At 53.9% G+C, this 13,649-nt stretch overlaps 1 protein-coding gene across 1 annotated transcript in view; it reads right to left on the bottom strand.

Moving 5' to 3' along the window:
- rimbp2b (RIMS binding protein 2b) overlaps window positions 1-12,702 on the bottom strand; it is a 33,704-nt gene extending 21,002 nt beyond the window's left edge. The window contains exons 1-6 of the mRNA XM_047048696.1: window positions 12,619-12,702; window positions 6,776-6,862; window positions 5,000-5,122; window positions 3,200-3,304; window positions 1,929-1,979; window positions 732-752 (exon numbers count right to left, since the gene is read on the bottom strand). Of these exons, the coding sequence (XP_046904652.1) occupies window positions 732-752; window positions 1,929-1,979; window positions 3,200-3,301 (174 nt within the window). The 5' untranslated portion in view covers window positions 3,302-3,304; window positions 5,000-5,122; window positions 6,776-6,862; window positions 12,619-12,702. The remainder of the gene's footprint in view (window positions 1-731; window positions 753-1,928; window positions 1,980-3,199; window positions 3,305-4,999; window positions 5,123-6,775; window positions 6,863-12,618) is intronic.
- Window positions 12,703-13,649: the final 947 nt, after the last annotated feature.

Here is a 13,649-nt window from a genome sequence, read left to right as displayed (position 1 = left end):
AGCACACAGAGTGCGGTTAGCCTATTAGCATCACGTCGCTCGCTCCGGAGGCCGTGCCAGCCCTGGAAAACACATGCTGCAGTGCATGCCACGCCAAACACGATGAACTTGAAGTATAACAGGAGAATAAGCATCATATGCATCTCTTTTTCTCATCCGCTACGCCCTCCTACAGTAGCCCCACTCTCTCCTTCTACCTCCCCTCTCTCTTCCTCCAACCCCTCCCTCTCTTTCGTTCCCTCCCTCCTCCTCTCTCATGTTCTCTTGTATCTCACGCCATTAGGACCACGCTATCAGGATTTGTTTTGCGTGTGTGTTCTTAGGTGTGATGGATCTCCAGCACATGCTGATGACAAGCTGAATGGAGAGAGGCAAGCTACTGCTGTCCCTGAGCGTGCAGACTCAGAGAAGCGTACAGCGCTCCGTGTTGGACAGTCTGCCACAGCAGAGAGAGACAGAACCACATCATGCCATGGTCGCATTGCTCAGCTCATGGTTCCAAACAGAACAAATACAAAAAGAACTCTCACACGAAATTCCATCTTTGTGTGATATATGCATAAGGGTACAACCAATCCATTCTGAAATCATAATTTCTGATACAAAACGTTTTTCTTTTTTTTTATGTCATCAATTACCTCAATGGCCAGAAAGCTACAGTAGAGGGATATATCCAATGTACTGTACAAGTAGAGATGAAAAATATTAAGTAAATAAAAACTCTGAAATACCTGCATGCTGTCCAAGTGGTTCTGTATTAAACACACACCAGTAACACAGTGAAAAGAGATGTAGGGAAGAAATTAAGCACAATTACACATGTGAACACTCATACCTTGAAACCAAAACATATTTAAAATATAAAAATAAGGTATTCGGGCAGCATTCATGCAAAACTTATTCATTACAGTATTCTAAATAATATATAAGGAAAGTATCTCCGAATAATATGAAATCATGATTGGTAATGGTTGGTATGGTTATAGATTATAATACTTTTTATATATTAACAAAACATTGTTATATTCACAATTTGTACTGTCACTGTATGAAGGCCATTATTGTGGATAGGAATATATTCATACTTGACCTCCCAGGTGAAATACAAATTAAATAGTATATACACATATTAGCGTTGCTTATAAATGTCAAATACTACTTCAACAGGTGTTTAGACAGATCCCATTAAGTCACAGAGGCTTCGCCAAGGGGCTCAGAGAGACTGAGAGTAGTTCCAGGCTTCTTACAAGTCCCACTAGCCCCACCCAAGTCTCCCTCAGCCCCCCAGACCTCCACACCCCCACCCAAGTCTCCCTCGGCCCCCCAGACCTCCACACCCCCAGCCAAGTCTCCCTCAGCCCCCCAGACCCCCACACCCCCAGCCAAGTCTCCCTCAGCCCCCCAGACCTCCACACCCCCAGCCAAGTCTCCCTCAGCCCCCCAGACCCCCACACCCCCAGCCAAGTCTCCCTCAGCCCCCCAGACCTCCACACCCCCAGCCAAGTCTCCCTCAGCCCCCCAGACCCCCACACCCCCAGCCAAGTCTCCCTCAGCCCCCCAGACCTCCACACCCCCAGCCAAGTCTCCCTCAGCCCCCCAGACCTCCACACCCCCAGCCAAGTCTCCCTCAGCCCCCCAGACCTCCACACCCCCAGCCAAGTCTCCCTCAGCCCCCCAGACCTCCACACCCCCAGCCAAGTCTCCCTCGGCCCCCCAGACCTCCACACCCCCAGCCAAGTCTCCCTCAGCCCCCCAGACCCCCACACCCCCAGCCAAGTCTCCCTCAGCCCCCCAGACCTCCACACCCCCAGCCAAGTCTCCCTCAGCCCCCCAGACCTCCACACCCCCAGCCAAGTCTCCCTCAGCCCCCCAGACCCCCACACCCCCAGCCAAGTCTCCCTCCGCCCCCCTGGGGTCCTAACACTCACCTCTAACTGATGGACCGCGCCCTCATGCTCCTTCTTAGCCTCAACCTGAGCCTGGAACACAGGGAGACTGGGGTCAGTACAAACACAGCTCCTCACACACTGGAATTAGCATCCACTACCAAACACAGCACCCCATACACTGGAATTAGCATCCACTACCAAACACAGCACCCCATACACTGGAATTAGCATCCACTACCAAACACAGCACCCCATACACTGGAATTAGCATCCACTACCAAACACAGCACCCCATACACTGGAATTAGCATCCACTACCAAACACAGCACCCCATACACTGGAATTAGCATCCACTACCAAACACAGCACCCCACACACTTGAATTAGCATGTTAACCTGTGAGACAGGGCAAAGGTTAACTTGTCAGTGTGATTTGGGTTGAGCTCTATCTTGTGTGTGTAATAGGTTTACAAGCACAACAACAACAAAAATTCTCCTGATTTATGCTGAATAAATCTGACCAGGTACTGTAAGCGTAAAATAGATATCTTCAAACTAGGTGAAGGGCTTTCAGCTATGTGTACTTTCATCTCACTGTACCGCATACAAAGCAGAAAATAATTCATGCTAGTTTACTTATTGTGACTGAGAACATCTGTTGAGAAACTGCACGTTCCACATGAATGAGGCAGCATCTGCACACCTTCCAATTTTATGAATCCACTTCGCGAGCAATTAATTCAAGGGAGAACAAAAAAAAGCAGCCAATGTCTCTGAAGGAAGATAACAGTCTAAGAAGCATCTGCGGCTGACGAGCAGAAACGGAACCTGTCTGTTCATGGCCGGCTCTAAAATTAGCATTACAACAGGAACACTGACACAGAGGCAGGGTCTCGTGCCAGATATCGCACTCTCACAGACGCCTCGCGACGTCATCCAACCCCCCCTTCAGAGGAGCCAGACGAAACATCAAACCGCTCAGCCCAGCCGCCCGCGTTCGGCTTCCACAACCGCCACGTAAAAAGATCTGCCGTTCAGAGGGCTTATCTGCTCGACGTGGAGGGCGGCTGTTGTTGCACGGCATGTCCTTCCCCTTCCCAGCCTGGAGGGGGCGATGCGGGAGCCGGAGAGAGGCCATTCAAAAAAAAGAGAGCCTACGCTGTAGTAGATGCGGCCGCGTCATCATGCGTATGACCTCTGACAAGGCTGGGCTAACGTGAGAGGTCATCCCCTCCTGGGCATTTGGCGAGCTGCGTATCCTCCACCCCCCCCCCCCCCCCCCCTCCCTCCCCCGGGAGGCACACCTTACCTTCTGCAGAAGGTCAATCTCCTGCTGCTTTGCATTGAGGACAGCCAAGGCTTGCTCATGCTCCAACTCTAGCTGCTGCCGCCTCTCTGCAGCCTCGCGCATATGCTGTCCACAGAGGCCGGGGGCCGGAGGCCGGGGGCCGGGTGGGAGACAGGGGGGGAGGGGATACAGAGGGCTGCTGTTAGTCGAGTGAAAGACCCAGGGCTTGTCAGGCTAGAATGCATCTCCAGTCCTCTGTACCAACTCTGACATCACCACGACAACGGACGAGCGTGAGGCCGAGTTAGACCCCCCCCCCCCCCCCCCCCGCGCGCGCGCGGGATGTCACGGCTCTGTACGGCGTGTCACGGCTCTGGACGGCGTGTCACGGCCCTGGACGGCGTGTCGTGATGACGCACTAGGCGAGTGTGATTCGATAGGTGATTTGTGCGTAACGTTCTGATACAGTACAGATAAAGCAGTGTTTAGTCAGATCGTACCACTTAGATCGGAGCAGGTGGGAGAGGAGAGGAGATGCTTAGTTGTGCATGACAACAAATCATCAATGCACTGGTTTTTGATTTGCTGCCCCCTTCAGGTAACATTCCCTGTCAGGCGTGTCTTGAACGAAAAGCCTTCGAAAGCGATGCTGCATTTAAACGATCGACGTACTGTAGGGTGTACTCGGAAAGGGTGAGCAAACTCCAATCTGTGCTTACATGACTGTGGTCATCCATAACAACATAAAAAAGCCATACAAAACAAAAGCCTAAAGGCAATCCCCTTGTGCCATCCAATCATTGCACAGCTCTCAAACCATGTGAATAATCAGAAAACAAACATACTGGCATTGGAGTTGTTAGGGGGGGGGAATACAGCAAAATACATTTCCATGCCAATATTAAACTCGTACTGTAGGTTAGCGGACGTCATCGAGCATGTGCGTGAAACTCAAGATGACCATAAACAGTGATCATCACCCGGCCCTCAACCCCACTGCCCCTCTACCAGTCCCTGTGCTCAGACCCCTACAGCCAAACATAGGTCTGCCTTGTCATGCATCACCGGCACATTCCAGAATGCGCTGCCCTCGAAGCCGGCTGCCCAGTGGCGAGCTAGGAAAGCAGGCCTGAGAGACAGTAGAAGAGAGAGCGAAGCCACTACATTGTAGGGGAGCATTCACATGGGCAGGGGTGTGGGCGGGGGCTACAGTGGACTGCTCTTTAATGGACATGTGGCATAGCAGTGATACCTTCTCAATCTAGCAGGGGGAGAAGAGTGGTGGGGGGAGGGGGAGAGGGGCGGAGGGAGGGGGAGAGGGGCAGGGGTGGGTTGCGGAATAGGGGAGGGGGAGGGAGGGGGCAGACTGGTCTTCTAGTCTTTTCACAGCTCCTGGTCAGACCTCAGACCTCCCACCTCGGCTCTAGAAAGCAACAGACAGGTCAGCGACATTAGACAGTCAGAGAGAGAGAGACAGAGAGAGAAAGAGAGAAAAACTGAGAGAGAGAGAGAGAGAGAGAGAGAGACAGAGAGAGAGAGACAGACAGAAAGAGAGAGACATAGAGAGAGAGACAGAGAGAGAGACAGAGAAAGAGACAAAGAAAGAGAGAGAGAGAGCAGAAAGGAGGACTGGAAGAAAACCACGGAGTGGGGCAGAGGGAACACAGGGGCTGGAGTCAGGGAGTTGAGACTAAGAGTCGGGGGGCAGGGGCCCTACAAGAAGACCTAAGCTACGACAGGGAACACAAGCCCGCCAAACATACAGAGGAAGGTTCTCCCAAGTGGGGTCCCGGCCGTGGCGTGGCTACCCTGGGTTCTTACCTTGAGCACCTGCTCTAAGTTCTCCAGTTTGCCTTGGAGCTGGGTCTTCTCCCGCAGGGCTGAATCTCTCTCACGAGTCACAGCACCAAGCGTGTCTCTGAGCAGGGCATACTCGGACTTTACCTGCACACACACACACACACAGTAAGGAGACAAGGTGAGACACACTGGGACTGGACGTGCTGACATGAGAACCTGGCTGGTGGAACATGGTGGAATAAAAGCTGTGATATTGTGGACAGCAGAGGTCTCCTCCCACCGGTCTCACCATCACAGGCAGACAGCATCACTGAGCCTGCAGTTTGGTTTGCTACTTAGCGGTGTCTTAGCGGTGTTTGCTACTTGTGTACTAGGAGGGTGGTGACCGTGAGAAGAGGGTTACTTGGTTGTCTAACGTGCATTGAGGTGAACGGAGAGCTCAACTGTTATCTCGTGCTCTCATGCGCTCCTGACACAAGTGTTTTCAACGACAGACCACTTGTCCTGGACCTTTGACAGCAGACAGCATTTCAAGAGACTCCTCTGATGCTAATTGAGGAGCGCCGGCCCCCATGCTAGCCAGCCCCCATGCTAGCCGGCCCCCATGCTAGCCGGCCCCCACCACACGGCCACGCTAGCCAGCCCCCATGCTAGCCGGCCCCCACCACACGGCCACGCTAGCCAGCCCCCATGCTAGCCGGCCCCCACCACACGGCCACGCTAGCCAGCCCCCATGCTAGCCGGCCCCCATGCTAGCCGGCCCCCATGCTAGCCGGCCCCCACCACACGGCCACGCTAGCCGGCCCCCACCGCTAACGTTGATCTCTCACTGCAGCCATAAATGACTAATGAAACAGGAAGGAGGCTGCTACCGTGACGACAACACAGAACAACAGATGTATCTGCACACTGGGGTAGAGGGGGGTGGGGCGGGGGTGGAGGGACGGAGGGAGATGGTGGTGGGGGTAGTGGCGGTCTAAGAAAGGGACCGCAGTGGGGCTAAAGTGTCCAGATGGAGCCAGTGATAGAGCTAACGCAGCCAGCTCAGACAGGGTACATGGGTGCAGGAAGGCTGGGCCTTGGCCAGACTCAGGGACATGATAGGGATCAGTGAGGGGGGCGAGGGAGGCTGGGGTGTGTTGCAGCGCAGGGAGTAGGCTGACATCCGCACTACCGTCAGTGCTGCTCTCATATCCGCCTCCAGCGATAACACTGAGCGATGGTTGCCGGGAGACACGCCCCCTGGCTCCCGATAAGACATCAATAACCAGCATCCCCGCGGCAACATCCCGCCTCTCTCCCTCCACCCGGCAACAGCGACCCGCCAATCAACAACTCCTCTTCAGGAAATTGCCTTTTTTTTCTCCCCGGTCTAAAGCAAGCGCTCTGTGTTATCAGCCCAGGTCGACCCAGGAGGTCTGGGGGCTAAGAGGAGGCTGATGGGGCTCTAATGGAAGTGAAGGCTCAAGGCTGGTGGTGACAGAGAGGAGGCAGGGGAGGAGACAACTCAACATGCTACACTAGAGAAAGGTAAACACTTTCATTTATGCAGCTGTAGCTTAGAGGGGGAGGGAGCTCAGGAAACACAATACCCCCCGTCTGATTGGACAGGAGGAGTGGAGACAACAGTATCTTGTGGCCATTGGCTCCTCCTCAGAAAAAAAACTAAAGATTCAGATGATAGACATGTGATTCAGTAGAGGAGGGAGAATAAGTCCCGAGGAGTGCGTGTGCGGACAAGCTGAATGTTTCACCGAGCACCAGTCGTGTGCCAGCGTGTGACATCTCCAAACTTACCTTGTCATATTCGGACGCCTTGTGGCTGTTGTTGAACAACTGGAGAGTCAGGTGCTTCTCCTGGAGAACATCTTGGAGTTCATTCTCCTGAGGAGAGGAGGAGAGACAGAGAGAGGAGGTGTTCAGACCCTGGCTGGACAGCATGATTGGGTCAGAGCTCTGCTCTGTGCTACCGTGTTGCCGGCGATGGGCCATGCATTATTCATCCACGTGGCAAACCGTGGCGGTTCACTCATCTGTCCTAGGGAGCATTACTAAAGCTACAACCGTCTCTGGATTAGGGTATCACGCCAGAACAGAACGGCCAGAAACGCGGGCGCCACATGTCAGCACGGGAAATACACAGGGCCTTTACTGCAACGCGCTGGGTTGGAGGAAATGGAGGTGAAAATGGCGTGACGCTTCCAGTGACACAGATTCACAGAATGCAGATTCGATTTGCATTTTTATACCCCCGCTACCACCGCGCAACCCCCCCCCCCCCCTCCACCCTCTGCCCCCCCCCCCCCTCCCCACCAAGTGTGTCAGGGGGAGATTAAAAAACATCCCTTCATGGCGGAGGAGGAAAACTTAATTACGTTCAATCAACAGCCATGAGACACGCCGAGGATGCAATTTACAGCGTCGAGCAAAGAACGCTCTGTTGTGACGCGCTTCTCGCTCAGGCTCCGTCGGCGGGGGGGGGGGGGGGGGGGGGGGGGGGGGGGCCGAGCCTGCGATGTGTCCAGAGGCCTCGCCCGCTCATGCATGGTAGATTTACTGTAAGTACAGCGGGTCTGCTAATGGCTCCTGACAGTGCACAGGGCTGCACTGCTATTTCCTGATGTTTTATTTAGGGAAGGTCAGCCATGTTTCGGCGGCGGGTAAAGCAAAGACACGCAAACAAACATACGCCATCTGCATAAGAACAGGACAGAAGGAACGTACTGTACGAGCCCCGGAGGAAAAACACACGTCATAGATCAAGATACACGACAACTCAGGTGAACCGACTCAAATTCGCTTTCATCCAAAGATCTTTGGCATTTCAATCTGGATCAGCTCCCTCCAGTCAATTCTAATCTTTCCTGTATAAGCACATGATTGCATTGGCATTCCAATTCCCGTCCATTGATCCCTCATCTCCGAGCTGAGAGATGTTAGCAGAGGACAGGACATGAATACAGGGCAGGCCCAGAGACACACAGAGGAGAGATGCACAGAACCCCCCCAAAAAACGAAGACATGCAGTTGTTATTTAAGGTAATCTGCTCAGAGGAAGTATATATATATGTGTGGCATTTGATGTTTTGCCGACAGGGAGGTCATTAGGATGAATTCTATTCATTTTTCAGGAGGCAAGGAAAGGAGGGCTTGTGAATAATGCATTTGGACCACGGCGCGGGGTAATTAGGCACATGTGCAGAATACCTGAGATTCCCTGCCTTTGTTGAGAGAAGATCGGTGGGGGGGGGGGGGGGCAAGGAGGATGGGGGGGAGGGGGGGAGGGGGGTTGTCCAGACATTGTCTGGCCGTGGACGTCCCCCGAGCGCTGCCTGTGTGCCTCATTAGAGCGGAGCCTGGAGGACCGGACTGCTCCTCACCCCGGCCCCTCTGGAGGCAGCAGGGTGTTGTGCTGCTCTCTCCTTGTTACCCCCAGGCCCCTGTGGAGGCAGCAGGGTGTGGTGCTGCTCTCTCCTTGTTACCCCCAGGCCCCTGTGGAGGCAGCAGGGTGTGGTGCTGCTCTCTCCTTGTTACCCCCGGGCCCCTGTGGAGGCAGCAGGGTGTGGTGCTGCTCTCTCCTTGTTACCCCCAGGCCCCTGTGGAGGCAGCAGGGTGTGGTGCTGCTCTCTCCTTGTTACCCCCGGGCCCCTGTGGAGGCAGCAGGGTGTGGTGCTGCTCTCTCCTTGTTACCCCCAGGCCCCTGTGGAGGCAGCAGGGTGTGGTGCTGCTCTCTCCTTGTTACCCCCAGGCCCCTGTGGAGGCAGCAGGGTGTGGTGCTGCTCTCTCCTTGTTACCCCCAGGCCCCTGTGGAGGCAGCAGGGTGTTGTGCTGCTCTCTCCTTGTTACCCCCAGGCCCCTGTGGAGGCAGCAGGGTGTGGTGCTGCTCTCTCCTTGTTACCCCCAGGCCCCTGTGGAGGCAGCAGGGTGTGGTGCTGCTCTCTCCTTGTTACCCCCGGGCCCCTGTGGAGGCAGCAGGGTGTGGTGCTGCTCTCTCCTTGTTACCCCCGGGCCCCTGTGGAGGCAGCAGGGTGTGGTGCTGCTCTCTCCTTGTTACCCCCGGGCCCCTGTGGAGGCAGCAGGGTGTGGTACTGCTCTCTCCTTGTTACCCCCAGGCCCCTGTGGAGGCAGCAGGGTGTGGTGCTGCTCTCTCCTTGTTACCCCCAGGCCCCTGTGGAGGCAGCAGGGTGTGGTGCTGCTCTCTCCTTGTTACCCCCAGGCCCCTGTGGAGGCAGCAGGGTGTTGTGCTGCTCTCTCCTTGTTACCCCCAGGCCCCTGTGGAGGCAGCAGGGTGTGGTGCTGCTCTCTCCTTGTTACCCCCAGGCCCCTGTGGAGGCAGCAGGGTGTGGTGCTGCTCTCTCCTTGTTACCCCCGCGTCAGATTCCCCCGGTCCTCACCCGGGCCCCTGTGGCGTTTACACATCCTGACGCCTGTTACCCTGGTGACAGCGCCGCAAGCCTCGGGAGGACTTCCTACGGACACAGAATGCCTCTCTCTCTCTCTCACTCTCTCTCTCTGTCTCTCTCTCTCTGTCTCTGTCTCTGTCTCTGTCTCTTTCTCTCTCTCTCTGTCTCTCTCTCGTCTGCCTGGATTGATAGGCCTTCTGGAGAAAATGTGATGTTGACAAAGGTCTCTCTGCTCACAAACAATCCCCCCCGTGTGGAGTGACTGAGTATGGAGATGTAGCGTGGGCTCCATGGACACAGGAGGATGCTTTCAACACCCACCTGTTTAACTAAATGACTACTGGTGTCCACACAGGGCAGAGCCAGGGCTGGATGCAGCTTTCAAGCCTCGTCCTGTCAACCTTCTAACTGCTGATTAAGAACGAGGAGTTTTCAAAAGTTTTTTTGTCGTCGCCTAGGTAACGGGCCAGCCAGTCTGTTGCCATGGGATGCTCTGATGTCAAATACAACCACCGTGTCCCTGGGATTGAGAAGACACCAGATGGAAGATGGCTCTCCAACACAATATACTGGCACTCAATCCTGCAGGCTCCTGGACTGTCTGTTTGCATACATGTCCGCTCTCGCTATTGGAAATATGACAGAATCTAGCCAGGCGTTAATTTCGAACAGGGATAAATAACCTTCGCAAAATATCAACTTTACAACTGGCTGGGGACGGGCGACAGCTGCTGCAAGTGACGTTCAGAATTCCCAATTATTTTCTCGTGTGACAGTGTGAAACTGGGCTTTTTTGCGCCGTGACTTCTGAAAACTGCGCTGGGGTGTCTGTGCTCGGAGAGGAAGGAGGGAGGTGAAGCCAAGAGAGGCCAAACCGAAACGGACATAAATGTCAGTGAAAGTCAGCCTCTCGTTCCTTTAGTTTGTTGGCGTGTTCCCAGTGCTGTGGCCCCCCTGTCTGGGTCTGCGGCTCCTCTCTCAGAGCCCTCTGGACAAGGAGATAAGAGCCTTTCTACAGACTAGCCTGCCATTTCTGACTGGCGTTACAGGACAGTTTGTCCTTCGGGTAATTCCCTGGGACTGAAGAGGCCGACAATGGGGGAGGAGGGAGGGGGGGAAGTGTTGCTGTCTGGAGTGAGCAGAGACGAGAGGAGAGGATGAGGGCAGAGGATGAGAGGAGAGGACAAGGCAGGCCAGGAATGGAGGAGAGTTGAAGAGAGTTGTGGAGAGGAGAGAGGGGATGTACAGCAGAGGAGAGTGGAGGAGAGCAGGAGTACAAAGGAGAGGAGAGGACAGTACCAGCACACAGCTCTAATGGATTGTTTATTCAGGGCAGAACGCCACACACAAAGTCAGCCTCTCTAAAGAGGAGGGCCTCTGGGCACCGGGGAGTGAATTCAAATGACCCCAACAGAGACATTACCTTCCTGGTGCGTCCTTCTAGCACCATGAACATCCTACTTTAACTGTGGGCAGAACCCAATGATTCCACAGTTCTCTGAGCGAAGGTCGGAGCAAGTTTGGAATAACATCCAGTCGCACGTCTTTTAAAGCTAGCGAGGGTCCAGTATCACAACAAATATCATTTATGGTTACGAAATACGTAGACTCGACACAGTGTCGAATGGTCGCTAATAGGATGAGACAAACAAGGTGGTGGAGTCAGAGATGAGCTCTGATGGACATTGTTAACTGTCCCCATTCTCATGGTGGGGGAAAACTCCACTACCACGTTACACACACACACACACACACACAAACAAACACTGTGATCAAATCAAATCTTCAACAGCCATAATCACACACGGTAAGGGAGGCCCATCACAGCCGAGTGCTCATTGACATGCCTGCCTGTTTGAACAGTCTGCAGTGAGAGGGTTGGACTCCAGAGTAACATGGAGCGATTAGCCGGTGTACATGCTGCCCCCCCCCGTGGTGCTGATGGGAACACCCCACCCCGCCCCCTCCCCCCTTCCCACCCCCAGCCCGTAGCCCATTAGCTTTAGCATTAGTCGAGCCGTGAGTTCCTCCTGCTGAGAGGGGCTGGCTGGGTGGACAAAGACACTCATGGCTTCTGACGGCCCCCCTCGTCTTCGATGTGTGTGGTTGTGTTAGCTTGCAGCCCTACACACACACGCACACACACGCACACACACACACACACACACAGTGACAACAACAAACCAGCATGGATCAGGGGCTTTCCAATAGAGAGAAATCAGTATAGTGTGCCATTGATCATGCTATGATTTACTAAATGAGACATTCCCTGAGATTCCATGACAGGCTGGAACGTTTCCACACCTTCAGGCTCCAAGTCAGGATTTCACACTGATTTACTGCATCTGGCACCATTAAATACCCACAGCGTCACTAAACTGGTAGCTGGCTTATATGCTCCATGAATGATACAAGATTTTTTTTCCCCTTTTCAGATCTCTAGCGAAACAAAGTAGACCAAAAGTCAGCCGGAATGAACTGTCAAGGTAAGCTGAGCACACACAGAAGACACGCTCCCCCGTTAAAAAGGACCTCTCCTGCCAGTCAGGACGGATGACCCTCTCAGCCCTGGCTTCTTCCCTGCCCGTCCTCTCTTCCGTCCCCGGCCCTTTGTCCAGAGCGAAGGCCAGACCAGAACGCCCGCTGACGCTGATTTCTGGTGCTTTCAGAGAGCACATCCTCCAGGGTGTAGCAGCCCAGAACAGCGCATGGGAGCAGAGGGCTTATGTAACACCCTTCTACCCCCCCCCCCCACACACACACACACCTTCCACACACACCGGCCTCATTAGCATACAACCAGGACCACCATGTACATATCGCTGTGGACAGGGCTCAGGGACACTGCTGAAAGTAAAGTACATGCGTCTCTCTCAGGCTGGGTTGTTGCCGTGGGGATCCTGAACCGAAGTCGTTGCCATGACGCACAAATAACAGCTCGTATACACAAATGCATCCCACACATTATGCAGAACGCCACACAGTCATCACGTTGACGCCAACGGAAGTCTCAAGCGACATGCAAATCGAACAGAGGAAAAATAAACATTCTTATATTTCTAGTTGAGTAATCCCCTCCGTAAAGCCGGTCTACCGTTCTCTGGGGAGAGGTGTGTGTGTGTGTGTGTGTGTGACCGCTGCAGGCCAAGGCCTTCCTGCTACAAATCAATTTGCAGTCTCAACATTTCAGAGAGAGAGAGAGAAAGAGAGAGGCAGGGGTATTTCGGGAGCACTTACCAAAGTCTGACATGTTAGATTGTTCTTCTTCACCTCCTCCTCGAGGACGTCACGCTCCCTCCGTCTCGTGCGGATCTCCGTCTCCTGGAGGAGGGAGAGGAGGAGAGGGAGAGGAGGAGAGGGAAAGGAGGAGAGGGAGAGGAGGAGAGGGAGAGGAGGCCTGGTCAGGGACAGTGCCACGGGGAGTCCTGTGAGAGAACACTGCCTGACACTGAGACTAGGGCTTTTCACTTATTCAGTGCAGTGTGTGTGTGAGTCAGAGAGAGAGAGAGAGAGACAGAGAGAAAGAGAGAGATAGACAGACAGACAGACAGACAGACAGACAGACAGACAGACAGACAGACAGACAGAGAGAGAGAGAGAGAGAGAGAGAGAGAGAGAGAGAGAGATAGACAGACAGACAGAGAGAGATAGACAGAGAGACAGAGAGAGACAGAGAGAGAGAGAGACAGAGAGAGAGAGAGAGAGAGAGAGAGAGAGAGAGAGGAGAGAGAGAGAGAGAGAGAGAGAAAATACGAGAGAAACAGAGTTCAGTAGAGTGCATCTAGTAATATTATGATAAAAAAGGCCTTCTCTGAATGACCGTATAGCCCGTGTCCTATCCCCTATTTTCATTATCCGGGACAGGGAAGTGATTTGGCCTTTCACCAACAGGAGCTGGGTAACACTGCCATGCTGTCATCCAATCGCTTCTTATGTAACACACGGAGCGCAGCCAGAGTCCACATCCACAGAGTCCACATCCACAGAGTCCACATCCACAGAGTCCACATCCACAGAGTCCACATCCACAGCCCTTCCAGCATCCTCTACGGTACCTGATCACTGCTCATGCTCCGGAGCCCCCCCCCCCTGTATCTTGGCCGGGGCTTTGGGGAAGTACTTACATGAAGCTTGACTTCCAACTACCTGGCTATTGATCAGCTGTTTAATCGAGCTGTCGATGGGAAGCCAGGTTATCTACTGAACGAACATTGGAGGAGTCGAGGGACTCCCGAGGGGGGTGGAGAAGACAGCGTGAGATCCAGGGC

This window comes from Hypomesus transpacificus, chromosome 24, assembly GCF_021917145.1.
Source record: "Hypomesus transpacificus isolate Combined female chromosome 24, fHypTra1, whole genome shotgun sequence".
Taxonomy (NCBI): domain Eukaryota; kingdom Metazoa; phylum Chordata; class Actinopteri; order Osmeriformes; family Osmeridae; genus Hypomesus; species Hypomesus transpacificus.
The sequence above is the reverse complement of the archived record's forward strand: the minus strand, read 5'-3'. Positions and strand labels throughout refer to the sequence as shown.